The sequence below is a fragment of the Pelodiscus sinensis genome, chromosome 1 (genome assembly GCF_049634645.1).
Source record: "Pelodiscus sinensis isolate JC-2024 chromosome 1, ASM4963464v1, whole genome shotgun sequence".
NCBI lineage: Eukaryota > Metazoa > Chordata > Testudines > Trionychidae > Pelodiscus > Pelodiscus sinensis.
The window spans coordinates 268,497,910-268,521,452 of record NC_134711.1 but is presented as its reverse complement, the minus strand read 5'-3'; the positions used below and the strand labels follow the sequence as shown (position 1 = coordinate 268,521,452).

Sequence of the window (23,543 nt, the reverse complement as noted above, 5' to 3'; positions counted from 1 at the left end):
TTCCAATCACCCCCTTTTCTTCAGCTTACCCCTAGCCAGCTAGCCCTCTGCCAAAAACATTAGAGCTAACATGTCTTCATTCTGCTTGTGAGGTAGACTTCTTTCTGGATTCTGTGTCTGTCTTATCTCCACTTATCTAAGTTCTTTGGGGGCAGGGACTTTCTACTGCTTTGTTTGTGTACTGCTTAGCAACAAAGGGGCCTACTCTTGGTGGTCTTTAGGCACTACTGCAATAAATATGATTAATAATAATAAACTAAAGAAATTAACACATTGTCTCCAAGATTCAGGCCCAATAATCAGGGAGACGAAAGAGGCAATTGCTCTGGGGCCTAGTGATTCAAAGGTCCCAGAGTTCTGGTGTCCACCACTGCTACTGCAGCAGCAGTGGTGCTGAGAGCCCAGGGCCCTTTAAATTGCCACTGGAGCCTTGGCCAGCACGCTCCAGATGGCATCGAGGGCCGGTTATGCTGGCCCCGCCCTTTCTCACCTAAGCCTCGCCCCTTCTGGGACGGCTGTGCCTGCCTTCCCCCACCCCACCCTTACCCAAGCGTCTGATGAGTCAGTTGGCTTGCCTGCCAACATTCTTTCAATTTATACAAATCTAAACAGGATTTGACTGGTTAGGGAGAGAAAAGGTTGGGGAACAGTGACCAGGAGATTTGAATAGTGGGGACAGCATAAAAAAAATGTTTATCATAATATGTGCAGAGAGAGCAGGGGTTAAAAAAAAAAAGTCTGGTTTTGGAGTTTCCAGTATCCTTTCATTCAGTCAATAAAGAATCTGAAAGACTTAGCCATTTATACAGCTATTAAAGCTACCCAGCTGTTTGCATATATAGCTGCAACCAGCTATGAAGCATTTTATGATATTTTATATGAATGCTGTTGTTAAGAATTAGTCATATCAAATCACAATCTCACAGAATCATGGGAAGGCAGGATAAAAATGTATCTAATCTAGATACTGCAAAAAGTAGTTTTGGCTCCAGTGACAGCACATGACAAAACTCCCTCTTTTTCTAATCAATACATCAAGGTAGCAGCATGATGAAGTAGTTTTGTTATGGCTGTTTCTGTTAGGCTGTGTCTAGACTTGCAAGTTTTTCCGCAAAATCATCTGATTTTGCGGAAAAACTTGCCAGCTGTCTACACTGGCTGCTTGAATTTCCGGAAAAGCACTGACAATCTCATGTAAGATCGTCAGTGCTTTTCCGGAATACTATGCTGCTCCCGTTTGGGCAAAAGTCTTTTTCCGAAAGACTCTTGTGCAAAAGGGCCAGTATAAACAGCACAGTAGTGTTTTCCGCAAAAAAGCCCCAATCGTGAAAATGGCGATCGGGGCTTTTTTGCGAAAAACCAAGTCTAGATTGGCCACGGACGCTTTTCCGCAAAAAGTACTTTTGCGGAAAAGCGTCCTGCCAATCTACACACTCTTTTCCAAAAATGCTTTTAACGGAAAACTTTTCCGTTAAAAGCATTTCCGGAAAATCATGCCAGTGTAGGCATAGCCTTAGCGTTTTATTATCTAATCCACATGGATGAATATTTGCTACATTTTGAGTTTTCTAATGCACAAATATTTCCCTCGGATTTCTGGGTTGATTAAAAATATAATCCAACAACCTCTCTCCCTTAAAAAACACTAAAGCCTGATATCACAAATCTGAATAATGAACAGTCTGAGGACACTCTTTCCAAATATATACCGACTTCAACAATTGAACAACAACAAAGCATTAAAAATGTCACTGGCATAATTTGTCATAAAATCTGCACTGGCGTCATGCTCTTGAAGCAAAGTTATACCAGCCTGTCACCAAAATGTGTCACATATCTAAAAGCAAAAAAATATACATTCATTCTGAAGTAGCACAGTCCAGTGGACTGATATGGAGGTTACAAGACATTCTTGATCCCAGCACTTCACTTATTTGCTATGTAGCATTGGACAAGTTACTAACCTGAAGATAATCATTTTTATTTTCCTACCACACTGGGGACCTGTACAATTTAATTAATTAATGTTTGAAAAGCACTTTGCAGAGGAAAATATTATATAATTCTTATTATATAAATAAACTACAAAATCAGTTGTGTGTACTACAGGCAGTCCCCGAGTTACGCGGATCCGACTTATGTTGGATCCGCAGTTACGAACGGGGATTTCTCGCCCCGGAGGACTGGAGCGGCGGGACGCCTGGTCCCGCCGCCCGCCTCCTCCAGAGCGAGAAAAGCTGCTCCCCGTCTCCCTGGTCTGCTGGGGGAGCCAGCAGACCAGGGAGACGGGGAGCAAAGCGGCGGAGGACCCGGGCCGGACCCGCGGTGCTTTGCTCAGCGTCTCCCTGGTCTACAGACCAGGGAGACGCTGAGCAAAGCGGTGGAGGACCTGTGCCGGACCCGCGGTGCTTTGCTCAGCGTCTCCCTGGTTTGCAGACCGGGGAGACGCTGAGCAAAGCGGCGGAGGACCCGTGCCGGACCCGCGGTGCTTCCAGCTGATCTGGAAGTGCCGCGGGTCCTGCCCGGGTCCTCCGCGGCTTTGCTCAGCGTCTCCCTGGTCTGCAGACCAGGGAGACGCTGAGCAAAGCCGCGGAGGACCCGGGCCGGACCGCAGCTGATCTGGAAGCGCCGTGGTCCGGCTCGGGTCCTCCGCCGCTTTGCTCCGCGTCTCCCTGGTCTGCTGGGGGGGGATGCAGCTAGTGCCCCCCCCCAGCAGACCAGGGAGACGTGGAGCAAAGCCAGGGGCCTGTGGTAGAGCAGGTGGGGCACTGCCGGTTGGTCCCGCAGCACCGCTCCTTGGTGCCACTGGACCAACCCGGCAGCACCCCAGCTGCTCTGCCCCAGGTGTCCTGATTCAGCCGCTGCTGATCAGTTTCAGCAGTGGCTGAATCAGGACACCTGGGGCAGAGCAGCTGGGGTGCTGCTGGGTTGGTCCAGTAGCACTGAGGAGCGGCCGCGCTACTGGACCAACCCAGCAGCACCCGAGCTGCTCAGCCCCAAGTCAGCCACTGCTGAAACTGACCAGCGCTGACTACAGGAAGCCCGAGGCAGAGTTGCTCTGCCCTGGGTTTCCTGGAATCAGCTGCTGATCAGTTTCAGCAGCAGCTGACTTGGGGACGCCTGGGGTTCTTAAGTTGAATCTGTATGTAAGTGGAACTGGTGTCCAGATTCAGCCGCTGTTGAAACTGATCAGTTTCAGCAGCGGCTGAATCTGGATGCTAGTTCCGACTTACATACAGATTCAACTTAAGAACAAACCTACAGTCCCTATCTTGTACGTAACCCGGGGACTGCCTGTAGTTTAAAACACACACATTTAGGAATGTAGAACTATACAGAGTCTAGGAAACAGGATCTTTAAAAATTCATGTTGTTTTTGGTGGGTGGAAGGTATGAAAGGGAGAGAGAGAGAGACTCTCACCCACTCATACCCAGATTCCTCATTAACTACACAGTCTTTCTGCAGATTCTGTAAAAGCGTAAACAAAGGCTTTGCTTTTGTAAACATCCAAACTTTTGTTAAAGTTTTATGGTTGAATCCTGGCCACAATAAATTCAATGGCAAAGCTGAATGGGCTTCAGGAGCTCCTAGGATTTAACCTGTCATGGTTGTATTAAACTCAATTATATCTCCCAATTTACTTAGCACATATTTTAATATTTTTCTTTTAAAAATATTACTACTTGTAATGGCATGGTATAAATATTTGCATAAGCTTAATGTCTCAAAGTAATACAGATGAAGAGAAACACATATCCTAATGGCACTGTTCTCTGTTACATCCTAATTTCTTCAATTGTCATTCTTGCAGTACAAGATAAAAGCATTTTTTGTTTGTTTGCTTTTTCAAATTAGCTTTTGTTCAGGAACAATTTGACAGTATCTCAGTTTCCTAATATATCATTATTTAAACAATACTATATCCTTTGAAAACAGACAGTTATGTCAATTTTGCATGAGTTTGCTTTGGATTTATAGCTTTAGTCAACCTGGCACTTGGTCAAGAAAATCGCTGGCTGACGTGAAATCTGTTATCCTGGCAAGAGGCACTTTCAAATACATTAGCAAAATGCCATACCAGAAACCTGAGCCAATGTGCATACTCCAAAAAATGCTGTCTGATTTTACTGACCAACCTCATAAATGAAAATAATTTTTTTGTTTAGCGCAAATTGTCCAAAAACCATTGCTACATGTAAGATGTACTTTATCACCTTGATGAAGAGAACAGATGGGGTTAAAATCACCAAGAAATCGATCCTTAAACAGTAAATGGTCATTTCTGTTGCTATAGGCATTGAAGCATGCCAAGTACACACAAGGAGCTAATCTATAAAGGTGTACAGGCCCTGATGTTGTTGAGCTAGGTTCCTTTTATATAGCTTTTGGAACACCTATGATTCTGAAAATTATAACTGTATCATCTGTTATGTGTTATAAATGGCCACAGTAAATATGCTGAATCATATTAAATGACAGACACATTAAATGCATATTAAATGATGAAAAACATTGTTCAGAGGAAAAATAGTTCACAGTTAGGGCACCAGTTTAAGATTTGAGAGCCCCTAGGTCAGTTCCCTACTCTGCCACAGACTTCTTGTGTGAATCTCGGTAAGTCACTTAGCCTCTCAATGTACATTCCCCCAACTGTAAAACCATCCCACCAAATCCTTGACATTTCTCAAAGTGAATAGCAACAAGAGGTTATGGTTTCACAGAGTAAAAATGAACTACCTGAGGAAGCAATGCTCATGGAAATGCTGAAAGCACTTTCATTACAGCTCCTAGGGTGTGTCTAGACTACATGCCTCCATCGACGGAGGCATGTAGATTAGCCAGATCGGCAGAGGGAAATGAAGCCACGATTAAAATAATCGCGGCTTCATTTAAATTTAAATGGCTGCCCCGCTCTGCCGATCAGCTGTTTGACGGCAGATCGGGGCAGTCTGGATGCGTCGCGTCGACAAAGAAGCCTTTCTTGATCGGCACAGGTATGCCTCGTGAAACCAGGTTTACCTGTGCCGATCAAGAAAGGCTTCTTTGTCGATGCGGCGCGTCCAGACTGCCCCGGTCTGCCGACAAACAGCTGATCGGCAGAGCGGGGCAGCCATTTAAATTTAAATGAAGCCGCGATTATTTTAATCGCGGCTTCATTTCCCTCTGCCGATCTGGCTAATCTACATGCCTCCGTCAACGGAGGCATGTAGTCTAGACACAACCTTAGAGACTCAGGACAAAGCTGTGTGAGCAGCACATTGAAGTGAAAGATCTCTAGTATGCACAGTACAGAGGTAGTAATGGCATTGGCTGAACAGGGAGAGAGACAAAACAAGTGTGAACAATGAATGGGTGAAGGCAACAGAAATGTAAGTCTCAGGAGAGAAAATCATCCATATGTTTATTCAAGTTAGAGGGGTACAAGCAGACTCTGATCTGACCATTACATACTGTCTCTATAACAGTGCTGCACACAAAATATTACTGGTCCCTTACCTATGTTGACTGTTAGGTCTACAATGGTATTCCTTTCCCATTGATAGTTTACTAGAAGTACAGTGCACATTACAATCATAACCATCCAACAAAGGAGGATCATCATAATGATGTGATCCACCTAGAAAAGAATTTGTGATCCACTTAGAAAAGAGACAGCACCCTTGTATTCAGCTTCATTCATTTGAGCAGTGAACAGAATCCAGCCCAAGGCATTGAGGTCCCACTGTCTGGATAATCAGCAATACCCCATATGAGATGATACAACATCCCAAATGAGTCATTTATTAAATTCATCACGAGTACATACACCGGTATCCAGAGTCTTCCCCACTCCAAACACTTGACACCAACACCAGCATTTTCTGTGACCCTGTGCTCTAGAAGGCACAAGTGAAAAGCTTCCTTATGTAGTGTTGGATTACTTCCCCACCTTTAATTTTTTTTTAAATTCTTCCCTCAATAGGATCGCTCATCTTAAACTCTTTAAGCACAAGAGATCAATTTTAAATCAGTTCAAATCTGGCCTCCAACTTGTACAGCAAAATGATTGTATTTTCATTGTAATGAGGAAACAGGGTTCCATCGCCTCATATAATAATCTGCACCCCATGCACCACGGTAACCAGTTCTTGGGAGCCACATGAGCATAAGCTGGTTGGACAAGGGAAAGAGACCAGGCTAAGGGAGGGGGACAACATGTTACATGAAATGTGTGTGTTGGGGGGAGGGGGACAGGGAGAGGCAGTGGTCAATGTGTTTATCTTTGGGTGCTCTATTTTGTTCTGTGGCATGGTGCCAGTTCTTAATAGAGGTTGTGACCCATGAAGCTGAGTGCTAAGCTATCAATGGTGATACGATTCAGTGTCAAACTTCCTCTTTTTATTTAGAAATATTTATACGACAATTGTAGGGGTCCTGACCCAAAAAGGAGTTGTGTATATGTGGGGTCATAAGGTTATTATATAGGGGAGAGGGCTGCAGTACTGCTACCTTCTGCACTGCTAACGGAGGTGGCATTGCTTTCAGAACTGGGCAGCTGGAGAGCAGTGGCTGCTTCCTGGGAGTCCAGCTCTGAAGGTAGAGCTACTGCCAGCAGCAGAACAGAAGTACAGATGGTTTTTCATGTAGAAGCTTGTTTTTTTTATGAGACTCTCTAGTGTTGAGAGCTCCTCATTGATTTTCTTCTGATTGTTGTATAGGCTGCTGATTAGGTGTTTTCTCAGAAATACAGATAGGATGGGATGGTGTTGCAACTCTTATGTCTGTTCTGCTGCCTACAAAGTTGGGCCCTTAGTAAACTCTCTAGCTGCCCAGTTCCGAAGGCAGCACAGAAGTAAGGGTGGTAATATCATGCCTCCTCCCAACTCCCTTTTGGGCAGGACCCCCCAATTTGAGAAATACTGGTCTTCCCCAGAAAATCTGTATAAGGTAAAAGCTCACAAAAGACCAGCTTTCATTGGGGGAAGACAAGATTTCACAGTCTGCGATGCATTTTTCATGGCTGTAAATTTGATAGGACCTAATCAATAAAAATCTTCAGCATAGATCTACCAACATAGATGCAACATGTTGCTCACAACCTACAGACATCTAATATCTACAGACTTAAGGCAACTCAAACAAATGACCATTAGCAGGTAAAACCTAAAAAACAACAAATAGTCCAGCAGCACCTTAAAGACTAATAAAAACTGTAGATGGTATCATGAGGTTTTGTGGACACAACACACTTGGTAGAACATATCTTCAAATTCAACTCCCTCAATTTTATAATATATAACTACCACCATAGGGCTAACATTAGACTGACATTAGAACCCTGTAAACAGATATGACATAAAATATTGCACTGTTTTCTGTCAAATAATACAGTGTAACTTTACAACTATGTTTTTTTATTAGCTTTGCTCAATTACACAATGGTTATGAAAAGTGGTCAAAAGAAGAATGCCAAAAAGTTTCAAGATGCATGAAACAAAACAGGTAGGCAGGAAAACAAGATTTTTGGCTAAAAAATAACTACTCGACTGTTTAAAAACATAAAAGCCCCCAGGATGCTATTTAATTAAGGCATAATAACACACAAGTAGTTTTTAGTATTTAGATTAATATCTGGTTTTAGATGGTAATGTTTTACTGTAGAGGTAATGGGCATCCACACAGGAAAATGAAGTGCAGTATTTAATTAGTGGACAGGTAAAGAACAAGGCTTTTCATATAGATCTTCCCAATAGTGAGCAATTTCCAAAGATAACAAATCTAAAACCTCAGCTATATATAACCCTCCCACCCCCCACAAAAAAAAAAACCAATAACAGAAAAACCCACCTTAGGCCATGTCTATACTAAATGGAGGATCAACACTGCAGAGGTTAATCTTCCAGCCTTTGATATAGTGGGTCTGGTGAGGATCCTCTAAATCGAATGCTAAGGGCACCTCCATCAACTCTGGTACTTCTTGCAGTCGTGAAGAATAAGAGAAGTTGATGGGGGAGTTTTTCCTGTTGATTTCCCGCTGTGGGGATGCCTGAGGAATTCAGCTTAAGATAAGTCAACTTCAGCTAAGTTATTTACGTAGCTGGAGTTGGATATCTTAAGACAAACTTTTGGTTTAGTATGGACGTGACCTTAGTTCTTAGATCATGAAAATGAAAGAATAATATAAATCAGAGCCTGTTACTACAGTTACTGATCCTTTAACTAGAGGATTTCCTATAAAACTTTCATTGATTTTCACCATATTTAACTCCACTTGGCGGATTTAGCTATTGCAAGTGAGTTGGCACCCATTCATTTCACTTCCCTCAGAGTTAATGTAGAAGGATGGGTGTTTTCTAAAATTCACTGTTACATTAGTTCAGTTTAAACAAAGGTTTTCAGCAAGTATGTTAAACTAAGCAATGATATTCTGAACACAAATTCACCAGCAACTACATATATATATAGTTCATTGTTCATTCCATATAAAAATTAATTTCCAAAAGTGAAGTAGGAAAAGCCCCACTTCTGCCTAGCAACACCTGTTCACAGCAACTACTGGCCAATTTTTTATTTCTAATAAAATTCAAGACTCCACAATATCAGACCCATAAAGTCAAGAAAAATGTCATTAGCAGGCATATCCCACCATGCCCTTTTGGGGTATGGTCTGTCCTCTCAATTCTTACCTCCCTTTCCGGCACTTACAGGCATGGCATGTCCTTTAGTCAAAGCAAGTTATTGGCCTTGAAACAGCGGTAATTGGTTGAAATACAAGAGTCCATGACAGACTGCAGATGAGACTAAATGACCTAATGTTTCTTTCTGGCCTTAGATTCTATGGCTATCTGAAATACTAAATTTATTCTGTATTTAATTATAAGAAGAAACTTCCCAGGATGGGAACAGATTGATTGAGATAGGTAGAATAAACTGACACTTCTTTCTAGTGACACAGCTGCATATGTGTTATGTAAAACAGATTATATATATATATATATATATATATATATATATATATATATATATATATATATATATATGATACATTTATTCTTCAGAGTCAAATTACATTTCCTTAGTGTGGCTTTTGAAGAAAACTAAGAGAGTACTATTTAAATAAAAAACTGTAGCAAGAATGTATTGGTTTTAGGTGGCTGAACGTCTTAATTTAATTCTTAATCTCTAGAACTGGTAAAATAATATTCAATACATTTCCCCTCTTTGTCACTTCATCAATCATGAAATAAATTATTAACAAAAAAGTTTTTCATTATTTGACCAGTTTTGCCAATGTTGAAATAATATTAATAAATTAAAATAACTAACATTTGCCTGCCAATCATATATTAATATATTTGCAATTCGACCTCACTACTCCATTAAATAATCAGCACTATTTAGCACAAAATAGATCAATTATGAGTTGTTTCTATTTTTCTGCCTTATTACATGTTCTATAAACTGGAAGAGAAACATTAGGCATTTCATGTGCTGACATTTGTAACCAGTAAATCCAGAATGTTGTGCTAAATCATCAATCAAACAGAGTCCTCAACAGTGAAACATCTTTTCCCATCTTGCCATCCTGAAAACTTCCTGATCACATTGAATGAGGCCAATTAAAGCAATAGAGACAACACAATGTCCTCTCCATAACTTAAGCCCTCTTTCGCTGAATGGGATATAGATTGGTGCCTGGTTGTTAATGTGGTTAACTGGGACCTGAGTGAATCGAATGCTATCTCTATACAGTGAGCTAGAGGTGTGTTTTCCCTGATTGTGAATGTGTAACTGCGCCAGCTCTCATCGAATATCAATAGCAGCACAGCTACCACAAAATCATGGCTCAGACAGATTTCAGGTGGGTTCGTATTCACCCTGGCTTACCCATGCTTCCGCTGCCAGTGCTACTGGACCTATGCTGTTATTTGTACTTGAAGGGAGCTAAACAATATGTGCACACTAGCTGGTGAATCATAATGCTAACTCACAGTACAGACATAGCAGAAGTCTCATTGAGTGAATCTCATGCTGGGTTTTTGAGTTCTGAGATGCAGCCCCTCCCTGAGATACTATGACTATTAGCTATTTGGTTAACCATATCCTCACATACTCTCGGCTGCCAAATCCGCATGCAATTTTTACTTAGATAATCTATACTGCCACTGCACAGTCTCTCTCTTTTTGAGTGGTATTTGGGATATAAACTTTAAAAAATTCTGGGGGAGGATTAGATGCACTCCACCTGCTAAAATCATACAAAAATGGATTCACCAATATCTATCTCCACAGACTTGTTTGAGCAAATAATGGATGACTTTGAAACTACAGGTTGAACCTCTTTAGTCTGGAATCCTCAGGACCTGACCAGTGCTGGACCACAGGAGGTCAATATTGTCTCACAACATTACAACATTTCCACTGCTTACTGGGCTCTTAGATGACATTTGTGGTAAATTAGAGCTAAATAGCAACACTGAGAGCCAAGACAGATGCCTCTAAACAAACTTTATGGGACCACAGGAAACTTGGCCACAGCCATGACAACTGGCCATACTAAAGCCAGCTAACTAAAATCATGCCGGACTATAGTATTGCCAGACAAGAGAGTGCTGGACTAGAGAGGTCCAACCTGTACCAACGTTTCAGTTGGCATTGGAAAAGGTTCAGAAAAGGGCAACAACCTTTTCTAATGCCAATATATCTTTTTTGAGATGAGGCAACCCCATCTGTACACAGTATTCAAGATGTGGGCACGTCATGGGTTTATATAGAGGCAATCAGATATTCTCTGTCTTATTCTCTACTACTTTTTAAAAATTATTCTCAACAGTCTAGTTGCTTTTTTAACTGCTGCTGCACACTGAGTGGATGTTTTCAGAGAACTATCCACAATGACGCCTAGATTTCTCTCTTGAGTAGTTATATCTAAATTAATCCCCATCACATCGTATGTATAGTTAGGATTATTTTTTCCAATGTGCATTACTTTACATCTATCAACATTAAATTTCATTTGCCATTTTGTTGGAGGAAAGACTTGTAATGTGCCTAAAACTAAACAGAAAAATAAAAGTAATGGCAAAACTGGAGTCTTTTACTAATTTCCTTTCACCTATGCACCTCCTTAGGAAACCTGGATAGTTTTCTTGAGAAAGCAGCTGTTAGAAATCTCTCAATTCTGCCACGAGTCAAGGAAATTTTTAGACAAAATGAATAATGGAGAAGAAAGAATTTCACTCTAAAGTGTATTCTAACAGTGAGTCAGGACAGAAAACCAGAGAGAGAGAGAGAGCGAGAGCAGTCTCCTCCTTAAGAGACTGATGTTGAACACAAAGATGCTGTCGTGTGTGCTGGCTCAGAGCTCAGATGACATATCTGCAGAACAGATGAAGACTGGTGTTTCTACTAGCCATTGAACACCTTGGCAATACTTATCCTGAGAATGTGATACTTACTCTTGTACAGCTCTGGCTATGGAAAGAGCCGTGGATCCAGTTTCATTAACACTATCTAAGGTCACATTTGGCAGGTCATCATCATCACTGTCACTTTTAATTTGTCTGGGAGAGATGCCTCGGGGATCCATTTGTGCTGGAAAAGATAAATATAATGGAGTAAAGTTAGGGTGATGAAACAAACAACATCAGGGTATACAGCTCTTCCATATTGTTATACCATATACAACATTTCTCCAATAGCTTCACAGGTAAGATGATGAATGTAAGAAATCATGTAGTGTATGTGTAACCACCATCTGGCAGATTTGAACCTGGGACCTCTGAAGCTGAGTAGAGGAGCCTCTACCCAAACCTGGGACCTCTGAAGCTGAGTAGAGGAGCCTCTACCGCTGAGCTAAAAGCTAGCTGGCTCCCAGCCCATGCTGTAGAGGTCTCTTGATCTTAACTCTTACTGTGCTCTAGGTGCTACTGCATTGGACAGTAAACCACACTAGGTGTGTGGGTTACATATGTACAGCTTCTGTTAGCTACAGATAGACACAAACATTATTGTACATGCACAAAATGTGTATATATATATATATATATATATGGATACTACCTGCCCACAACCATTGACATGAAATAAAACCGCACACATACTAATCTTAAAACATGCATTTTACCTTTAAGTCACCTATTTTTGTTGTTGTCTTTTGGGAATGTTTTCTGATTTTCTTTGTATGATTTTACACATTTCTGGATGGAGATTTAGGGCAAACATTTAGTGGTCGCTTTTGCCTATCTTGAGACATCTAAAACATGAGATTTTTTCAGACAAGCAGAGCAATTGCAGCTCTCCCTCAATATCCCACTGTGCTCTTCCAAGTGCTCCTTGGAGAGGAAGGACAGACCAGTGGGTTAGGTATTATCGTGGGTATGTACAGAGGCCCAAGTCCAACTCCCTGGTCCAGCGCAGATATCACATGTGGCCCTGTGTTTCAGTTTCTCAACTTTAAAATAGAGACAAAGTACTTTCCTACTTCCCAGTGGTACTGTGATACATTAAAGTTTGTTAGGCACACAGATACTTATGTGAAAGGGACATCTAAAATAAGACAGCCGAGTCAGCTGCCACTTAAAAATGTTGGTTTTAAAGTATATTTTATCAATACACTGTGCATGGTTGTTGGATGTAGGCATAATGGTCTGTAGCTATTTATCAATTGTCATTTTTTATTAAAAATCATAATAAAAATGATATTTTTAAAAAATCAGTAGGCTAACATAGTAAGTCAGATATTTACATATCAAGAAATACAGTAGTGGGTCCACTATCAGGGTATGTCTACACTACCCTCCTAATTCGAACTAGCGGGGTAATGTAGGCATACCGCACTTGCAAATGAAGCCCGGGATTTGAATTTCCCGGGCTTCCTTTGCATAAGCCGGGCGCCGCCATTTTTAAATCCCGGCTAGTTCGAACCCCGTGCCGCGCGGCTACACGCGGCACGGAGTAGCTAGTTCGGATTAGGCTTCCTAATCCGAACTAGCTGTACTCCTCGTGGAATGAGGAGTAGCTAGTTCGGATTAGGAAGCCTAATCCGAACTAGCTATTCCGTGCTGCGTGTAGCCGCGCGGCACGGGGTTCGAACTAGCCGGGATTTAAAAATGGCGGCGCCCGGCTTATGCAAAGGAAGCCCGGGAAATTCAAATCCCGGGCTTCATTTGCAAGTGCGGTATGCCTACATTACCCCGCTAGTTCGAACTAGCGGGGTAGTGTATACATACCCTCAGAAATCAACTAATTATTTTACAATATTACTTTTTCTGAGACATATAGCACAATTTAGCACCCCTAATTTTCCTTGATTGGCTTGTCATTGTGTGTATTGGTTGTTGCATACAGTAGAGAAAATATATGTCACTTGTCCCAAGAGGGACTGTTGACACTGACAGGGATAAAGTCTATACCATATAACTGCATTGAGCTATATATTTACTATATTTTAATTTTTGAAAAGACATTGGTAACATGGTTCATTCTTTGACAACTACAAGCGCTACAGTCAAGTCATACATTGCATACTGCAATATGTGACTTGTATTTAAACATCAGAGATTAGATGGCAACTTGATTTAAAAGTGGTTGATTGCTCATCACATCTTATTTTACCAGAGAGAAAACAAATCAGAAATGTTATGTTTGAGAAATCCTAATTGCCAAATGGCTATGGGCTATTAGAAGCAGTTGTAATATGTGAAATAATTACCATCAATGTTAACTATTTTTGCTGATTTTAAAAAGAGAAACTTGTTGCTTGTCACGCTAGTTGTATAATTATATGAAACCGGCAGGCACATGTTCCTAAATGTGTGAATGCAAATATGTGACGTTAATGACGTTTAAGTGAAAAAGAACAAAACATAGTGTACTTGATACTTTCTGCTAACAGAAGCTTAGTTTTGCTCTCCTTTAACATGCAGGCCAATTTAGAAGCCTCCTGGGTGTTTACACTAAAATGTAGATTTGTGAATATGTTTAACAATTAGTTTATAATGCGGCTGCTGTTATCTATTAATTTGTGCATTTAACTTTGCTTATTCTTAAATAAAATAAAGCTGAAAATTGCCTGAGGTGTGTTTATTCATTACACAACATGTAGGGCCGAATTAAGGTTATGAGGGGCCTAAGGCTAATGGGAGGGAAGGACCTAAGAAGGAATGGCATATTGCTAAAAATTATGAAGTCATCAAACATTTATCTATACACACATTTATCTATACACTTATTCATATATATACATATTCAAGTAAAATTACCACATTTATTCTACTCTCACCACACTCATACCATTTTTTTCCCACTTTAGCTGTGGCAAAGTCATACGTGATGTCGTCATAGTTCAAAGACCTGACAATTTCATTCTCAATGCTCAAGAGGGACAAAGCACTGAGATGGTCATAAGTTGTGGTGGATAAGAGGACATTTTTGATGCTTGTTAGAAGAAAAAAGGAATGTTCTCCACTAGAGTTAGTGATTATTAGTGACCGATATAGCTGTAATGCAGTTTCAACATTTGGGAAACATTTTGTCACATTATTAGCCTAATAGTTAATCCAGCCCTGACAACATGCCATCTAGCTTTTTATTACATTGTATTTGTTAAGTATCAGAGGGGTAGCCGTGTTAGTCTGAATCTGCAAAAGCGACGAGGAGTCCTGTGGCACCTTATAGACTAACTGAAGTGTAGGAGCATAAGCTTTCGTGGGCAAAGACCCACTTCGTCAGATGCATCTGACGAAGTGGGTCTTTGCCCACGAAAGCTTATGCTCCTACACTTCAGTTAGTCTATAAGGTGCCACAGGACTCCTCATCGCTATTGTATTTGTTGTGTGTTTCAATATTTGTTTTTTGTTCTTAAAGCACCAGGTTCTTGAGGCCTGTGATGAGGTGAAAATCTCATTTAATTTAAAACAGTAAATATGTAGCCCTAATGGCTACAGAAAAACACTTGAAACTGTGACCCAAGTATCCCTAAAAGCTCAAACACTAGATGGCAAACAAAATGTATATTATCTTTCAAAATCTCATTATTATAAAGCCAATTTCATGATTTTGAGACAATGAATTATGATTATTTTAATTCTGGGATTGACAATACTGATTATCATGAATACGCAATAGGACAAATGCTGCTCCATGTTATGCTGATGCAGCCCTGCTGAAGTTAAAGAAATTGCATTGTGGCCCACTGGACAATTTGCAAGGCTATAATCATGACAACACCTTGGCTACGTCTACACTGGCACCCTTTTCCGGAAATGTTTAAAACGGAACAGTTTTCCATTATAAGTATTTCCGGAAAAAGCGCGTCTACATTGGCAGGATGCTTTTCCGGAAAAGCACTTTGTCCGGAAAAGTGTCCGTGCCAATGTAGACGCGCTTTTCCGCAAAAAAGCCCCGACTGTCATTTTCGTGATCGGGGCTTTTTTGCGGAAAACACTACTGTGCTGTCTACACTGGCCCTTTTCCGGAACAGTTTTCTGGAAAAGGACTTTTGCCCGAATGGGAGCAGCATAGTTTTTCCGGAAAAACACTGACAATTTTACAGTAGATCGTCAGTGCTTTTCCGGAAATTGAAGGGGCCAGTGTAGACAGCTGGCAAGTTATTCCGTAAAAGCGGCTGATTTTCTGGAATAAGTGGCCAGTGTAGACACAGCCCCCGTGTCTTGTGTTGCATGTTCTCTGCAAAGTGTAGGATCTTCAACATTTTCAAAACAGTGAAATTAAAAATGTTGTGTCGGGGAAATTCAGAACTGTAAGCACAGAGGAGAGGTTTTTCAATGTAATTTATGGTGATAGTTAATGGGATTGATGCCAAATTTTAATCAAATACACATTTTAGCATTAAGGAATACACTTTTATTCCCCCTCATTTTCTGTCACCCCAAATATCCATCATCTGAGCATTCTCCTTAGTTCCCTCTCTCCGTATGTGGCCTCTGCTCCTTCCCGTAACCACATATATGCTGTTCTCCTATATGTCTTCTTAGAGCTCTCACTCTTTTTTTGCTCTCCCCTATTTCCAAACAGACGTGCAGCCACTAGGGTGGCTTTTGTAAGTCTCAGGAGAAGAGGTTGGCTCCCTGCCTTGAAAACCTGGCACACAATAGCCTAATGTGTCGAAGAACTCAGTGAGGCTCTCAGCAGGATGGATACTATCCTTCTCCTTCAGGTTCTCTTATACACATTGCTGACAATTGGTTGAGAGTATAGTAAGGCCCTCTGCAGCAGACTGAGCTCCTCCTTTTCCATCCCAAAAAAGTCTCATTGTTTCTCTTGGCAGCTGCAACTGCTGTGTGGGGAAATGCAGCATCTAAGCTATTCTCCTGCCTATAACAACCTTCCACTGACGTCCACGTAGCGAGATCTCCTGCTTACAGGCTGTGGAGCTTGGGGCTGTGGGCAGGAAGTAGATATGCAAGAACACCTGAAAAGCAGCTCCACAGCCTGTGCATTTGGAACCTGATAAAATAATGCAACTTTTGGCTCAATTCACTGCTGGGGTAGAGTCAACTGAGGATTCTGACCTTTTTCTTTATAGTTTTTTCCTTATAAACAGCATCCAAAATTATTTTACAGAGTTAAGAATACAGCCCAAAAGGTTCAAATTCAGAGGGCCTAGAGTTAGATTCTGAAATCTGTATTTTGGAAAAAGCAGCCTTCTTTTCAGTTGAGGACCACTCACATATCCCACTGAAGTCGGTAGCTCTGAAAAGAAAGCCACTTTTATTTAAATGTCTAAATATCACTTTAAGAGATTTTTGCTGCCAGGGTTGTGTATGCTGACTTCAGGTATTAAATAATAATTTAGAGTTATTATTGGACTAACAAAGGACAGCTTGTGAGAGACAACTAAAAGATTTAGAAAAGGGATAAATGCTATGCAGCAAATGGAATATGCAAAAGAATGAAAAGCCAGTTATGCGATGAAACTGGCAGACAATGTACCCACGCAGTGCATCTTAACCTTATCTTGTGTTGCAACTTGCTTTCCAGTCTTACTCCTCCTTTGAGCAGACTATCCCAACTGGGCTGAGCAGTCTGGTGGCTTTTGTGAAGTGCGAAGGAGGCTGGGGCTACGCAAGCAGAGAGAATGAGGAAAAGAGTGGGAGAGTGTTGTGAGGGGAAGATGTATATGCTGGAAAAGGTCCATGGAAAGTAATACAAATAAGTATTCTGTGCTGGAAGCAGAAAAGATGGGGGAGGAAGTGGGATTATGTGAGGATGTATGTGAACTTTGAGAGCTGAGGAGGCCATAAGACTCTTATATCTATATGAACCAGAAGGACAAATGTTCCTTTTAGTCGAAATAGTGGAGAACTGGATTCTCAAAGGTCATCGCATCAAACATGACTTTCCGTTGACAACAAAAATTGCTGCCCAACTCCAGGAAGAGAGACCAAAGCCAAAGCTTAAGCCTGCTCAAACCCACTGCCTCGGGTACAGGGCCAAAAGCCTGTGTCCCACCACTCCGGGTTGGGGGGAGGGAGGGGAAAGACAATGCTGAAATGCAAGTGCTTCAGCCCCAGGCAGCTGACTTTGGCTTTAAGCCTGTCCTGGTCACCCCATTTAAATGGGGGCCGAAACCCACTTGGAGGTCCTGACCCCCAGTTTGAGAATTGCTGGTGTAACACATATTCAGTAGGGTCCTATCCCTTCTCATTGTCCCCATTACCAAAATTAATGAGAAGAGTATTTCCCTTTAGAAGTCAATCTTTCCACAGAACAGCCCTGCAAAAGCCTGTTCCAACCACTCCAGCACTAGGACTATTACTTCAAAACCTCAATTGACCTTTTATTAAAAATACACAATTACAACAATGTCACTGTAATAAAATTCAGCTAATCTCAGAGACAAAAAGGGAGGTTACTCACCCTGTGCAGTAACTGATGCTCTTCAAGATGAGTGCCCCCTGTGGGTGCTCACTCTGGGTCAAGGTATGTACTTGTGCCTTTGATTGGAGATTTTCATAGCAGTTGTCCTGGGGGCCATGCATGCACAGTGCCTGCCTTTCAATCTGTCGAAGCCTAAATAGTGCAAACGTAACCTTCACCAGCTGGATTTGAATCTAGGATCTCTGGAGCTTTGTGCAGGAGCCTCTACAGCAGTGGTCCCCAACCCTTAGAGGCTCCCGGGTGCCCGGGAGGTGGGGCCACTCACGCGCTGGGCGCCCGGGAGGTGGGGGCCACTCACGCGCCGAGCGCCTGGGGGCGGGGCCGCGCGTCCGGGGGCACGCCAGGGGACTGGGATGCCCTTGCACCCAGTGCCGGCGTGTGCCCTAGGGCCGAGGCTGGAGCCACCCGAGCGCCTTGTGCCGTGGGCCCGGGGCCGGCGCTGCCGCCCGAGCCACGCGCCTGGGGCCGGCACTGGTGCCACTCGAGCACCGCGCGCCCGAGCGCCCGCATGTGCCCCAGGGATGAGGCTGCCCGAGCGCCGCGCACCCAGCGCCGGTGCGTGTCGCACGCCTGGGGCCGGCGCCTCCCGTGCGCCGGGGGCGGGGCTGGTCCAGGTTGTTGGCAGGCACCCACGAATGCCCCGGCGGGCGCCATGGTGCCCGCGGGCACCGCGTTGGGGACCACTGCTCTACAGTTTGAACTAAAAAGCCAGCTGCCTTTCAGCTTAGGCTGTACTTATCTCTTGCTGTAAGTGGTCTAAGCACCACTATATGGGACAGTGAACCACACTAGGTACGTGTGTTACAAAAACACATCCCAGATGCCTCAGTTCTTTTCTCTACAATGGAGTGTGCTCTAGATTCTGAAGTAGAGGAGAGGAGGATGAATACTGGCGCACTCACAGGGTCACTCATCTTGAAGAACATCAGTTACAGCATAGGGTGAGTTGCCTCCTCTTCTCCTTTGAGAGATGTTCCCATGGGTGCTCCACTGCAGGTGACTCACAAGCAGTACCTCTTAGCATGGTTGGATCAGGTAACAGGACCATTGACAAGACAGCTCTATCCAGTCTAGTGTTCAATAATGGGCCCCACATGAGACTGAAATGCTTAGCAAAGTGAGGTCTGATGCCTAGGTGGCTGCCTTGCATATGTCAGAAAGTTGGACATTTTGAAGGAAGGCTGCAGATGTGGACACAGATCAAGTAGCACGTGCTCTGGTTGCGATAGGAGGCTGGACTCATTTTAGTTGGAAAGAGAGACGTACCCAGTCTGATTCGGAGTCTCTGTGTGGAGATGTGATTGTTGAAAAACAGATACAAACAGTTTTGTACTCTGTGTAAAGTGTTCAGTCCTATATAGCTTGAAGGGTGATTGTGACAGGGCAGGGACGCCCTGCACTGAGACGACCCCCCCAACCGCGTACGCGGCGGTTCTCGAGGGTCAGGCCGGGAGCCCCGAGCGGGGCGCGCCGCGAACAGCTGCCCGTGCGGCCCCTGCACACCCCGCCAACCGCTGCGTCAGCTGTTCGGCGGCGGCGGTGGCCGCCTTCCGGCTAGAAATGCCGGAGGATCTCAGGGAGGCGGCCAGGCGGATGATGCCATCGCACTACTCCGGCCGCCAGCGGGAGACGTCACCACACCACGCTGGGTGGGGCCGCGGCGGCGGAGCAGAACCGGGGGGATTTAAACGCCGCCGGCAGGGAGGGAGGAGGAGGAAGCAGGCCGCAAATGGCCTCCCTCCCCGGGGCCGTTAGGTGGAGGGGCTCGAAGCCGAAGGGGTAAGCCTTGCTCAGCAGGGTGAACCAGAGTGGGGAGAGGAAGCAGCCTAGGGCGGGCGAAGGGAGCCTGTGGGCTGACGAGTTGCGGATACGGCCCCATCAGCCGGACCGGACGAAAGTTCCGTCTGAGTCCTTAGGGCCCTGGGCTGGGGTCTGTGAGAGGGGGCGGGCCCGGACTCCCCTCTCCCCACCAGGAGGAAACCGCTCAGCCGACGTCTCGGGGAGACCCGGCGAATTAATGACCTAATTAGTTGGGACGCACATAGGCGACCACGAGGAGGGGTTTGGACTAACGACCCCGTGGGTGATGGGAAGGGGGAGTACCCCGTAACAAAGGGGGAGGGGTACCCCACTACAGTGATGCTCTATGCATATCAAGCATATGCATTGAAGTTTCAAATGCATTATCATGTGGTTTTGAGAAGCATGTTGGCAAATGGATCAATTCACTTAGGTGAAAGGAGGAGTGGTCCTTAAGCAGAAACGTAGGATGTGTGTGGAGTGTGACCTTGTCACTGAAGAATTTAGTATATGGGAAGTCCACCACAAGTGTGAGTCTTTGACCCTCAAGGGCACAGGGAGCAGCCTATTTAATTTGTGTACATTCAGTTTGCATATGGTGGTTAGCCAAGGCTGAAGGCATCGAAAGTATAGACAGGCATTGGAGACAATGAATGTGCAAGCGGCCATGTGGCCTAACAACTGCAGGCAATCTTGAGCTGTGACCTGGGGGCTGCTCCATATCATAGCAATGAGGGTGCACATTGTGTGGAATCTCGCTAGCACTTTTGAAAAGATCCGAGGTGCAGCAGAAGGGCCAAAAGGCAAGGCCCTGTATGATTCACCCACAAGACAAACCTGAAAAAACATTGGTGGACAGGGTGTATAATAACATGTAAATAAGTGTCCTGGAAGTCAAAGATAGAAAACCAATCTCCCTGCTCCAGCACCAGATTTACTGTTGACAGGGTAACCATCTGGAATTTTTGTTTCTTGACAAACATATTCAGTTGTTGAAGATCGAAGACAGGCACCATCCTCCAATTTTATTTTCTGTCAAGAAATAGTGTAAATAAAACCTCTTCCCTCTGCGTTGAATGACTACCAACTCTAGTGCTCCTAGTTGTATGAGGTGTTGTTCCTCTTATGAAACAACTGCTTGTGGGAGATGTCCTGGAAAAGACGGGGGGGAGGGGCAGAGAAGGTTAAGGAGCAGATTAAGGTTAAGGAGTCAGGTTTAGCCTGACTGAATGATTTTTAGGATCCACCTGTCCATGCTGATCGCTTCCCATTTGGTGAAGAGTGGGAAGCTATCAAATGTGCAAATGAATGGATGGTTACATTAGGCTCTCAGTAGGGTATAAGGTCTTCTATACCCTCAACCAAGGCTTTGGATTTGATTGTTTGAAATAGAAGGTTGGGTACCTGCTGATTGTGGAGGGCGAAGTCATTGGGTTCCGGGTCTTGTCATTAATGCATGTCATATTGTCATTTGATGTTATTGTGCATAGGTGGGCTACTGTGGGCCCTGGTGTGGCTGATATCTATACTGTTTCTTTCTTGTGGCAAGTGTTGGAATGCTGAGTTATCTGAGCATGGCACGTGAGTCCCTCATGGTATGGAGGACTTAACTGGTGGTAGCTGCAAGTAGTTTGTTCACATGGAAGAGGATATCATCAATGGTGTTTGGTATCTCCCTGGGAAGGCAGAAGAAGCAAACCACAAGGCATGTGGCATAACAATGGCTATGGCGGTGCATCTGGTGGCCATGACTATAATATGGAGGGTGGCCTGAAGAGTTGTATGGGAGATCAATTATCCCTCAAAGACCACTGCTTTAAATTGTTGTCATTTGTCTTCTGAAACGTCAGCAATAAAGTCCATTAGCTTGGAATAGTTCCTGTGTTCATATTTTGCTAGGAGCACTGCATAATTTGCCACCCTAAATTGTAAGGGGAAGATGAATATACCTGTCATAAGTCCATTCTCTTATTATCTTGTCCAATGGGGCAGACTGGAAATGCTGTTGTTTATTTTTATGGTTGGCCATCTCAACCACTAATGAATTGGGAGCTGGGTGTGTAAATAGGAACTTGAAAACTTTGGATGTACAAAATATTTCCTGTCTTCTTCCCTACCTTCAGCTGATGCCAGCTCCAGCCCTGGGGAAGCTTGTGAGAGGTATCATGGTTGGGATCTGCCAAATGACTTTAGTTGGTTCCATGATGGCATTATTGGTAGGCAGCACTATTTTGGAAGAGTTGTGGCTTGTAATATATCAGTGAGCTCCTGAGGGGTTTCAAATACTTCCTCAAGAATAATCTTTAGCTTTAGCTGGTGGAGGTATCTTAGCCTTGTGAGGTGGAACAGAGGAGAGTCCAGCAGTAGGAGAGGTGTCAAGAATGGCATTCTGTGGAGATTGAGTGGCCGGGTCAGCTCAGAGCTCCGTATCTGTGAGACAACTTGGGGGAGGAGAACTAACATCTTCTTTTTGGGAAGCACGACAGAGATACGAGTGTCTATTGTAACAGTTCCATGGACTCCAGTATGGCAAGTGTCTGAGGAAGGACATGGATGGTGTGGGGACCAGCGGAGGGGGTGAGCATTGAAGCGGTGCAGGGACTTGAAATGCTGGGACTGAGGCAGCCACTTGTGTAGAAGCTGTCGGCATCATGTTGTAAATGGTGGACAGAGAAGAAGGATTTGAGGCAGGTAACTGACAGCCCTGAGCCTATGCATCGGATCAATGAGCAGCCGACTGGCGGTTGATGCCTCAGGGGCCTGTAGAGTCATATGTGCTGAGCTGCGGAGTGGCCAGCATTGGAGCAGCAGAAGTTGTCTGAGAGGATCATTTGTCAGACAAACATCCCCTGAGGGGAGGGGAAGCAGGCTTTTTTTTTTGCTGGCTTTTTGTCCTTTGAGGATTTATGAGAAGAGCTCTGCAGGCTGGGGTAAGACACTAGTCTGAGCAAGTTTTCCAAGAGAAATTTTAGTCTAAGTTCCCTATCCTTGTGGGTCCAAGCTTTGAGTCTGTTACAGTGGATACATTTTTGGGGTACCCAAGAATCTCCCCAAACAACATATACACAGTGTATAGTCATCTGAAATGGGGATGGCATTTCTGTAACAGATGCATCTCTTGAAGCCTGGAGAGTCAGATATGTTGGCAAGCTGATGTAAACAATATTTTAAAGTAAGTATTAATTAGCCTAGTCTATAAACAGGAAAACAGAGGTAATTATAACTAACTCTGAATAGATGCAAGCAGTGAAGGTATGGAAGTGAAGGGAAGTGGGGCTGTTGAACTCCGTCTCTAGCAAGGGACAGTAGAGAAGGAGCTGAGGATTCCAGATCATGCAAGCACTATTCAAGCTCTGACAACTTGTGAGACAGGCACCATGCACACACATCCAGTAGGGGAACTGCTGTGAAAATCTCCCATCAAAGGAGCAGGGTCACACCTTGACTTGGAGAGGGGCATCCACAGGGAAATCTCTCGACAGAGAATTAATTGTTATATGTTTGTTGATATTATAACAGCTACCAGAATTTCATTTACACCAAGACACACACATACCATCATTTTTCCAACTTGTGGAAAAAACTACCTAGAAGGATTCAATCATCTCATGTTCACTCTCAAGTTTTACAAAAGTTCCTTTAATAACTATATAAATAATTAATTAAGAAATTTGAAATAATATATGTTGACTAATATATAGTAGACAATTTGAACCACAATCTTACAAATATTTTATTGCTGTGCCACTGACATTCTCCTCTCTGCACTATGTACTGCATCACAGCTTCCAATTATGTGAAAAAGAGACTAGGTGAGTTTGATTTCTAGAAACCAAAGGATTAACAGCATTGTCTTGGA

At 43.5% G+C, this 23,543-nt stretch overlaps 1 protein-coding gene across 10 annotated transcripts in view; it reads right to left on the bottom strand.

Moving 5' to 3' along the window:
* The window catches only part of KLF12 (KLF transcription factor 12), a 366,929-nt gene that overhangs the window by 91,471 nt on the left and 251,915 nt on the right, over positions 1–23,543 (bottom strand). For all 10 annotated transcript variants that reach the window (XM_025187744.2, XM_075918894.1, XM_075918893.1 and 7 more), the window contains one exon: positions 11,440–11,575. In XM_025187744.2, coding sequence (XP_025043529.1) covers positions 11,440–11,575 — 136 coding nt within the window. The remainder of the gene's footprint in view (positions 1–11,439; positions 11,576–23,543) is intronic.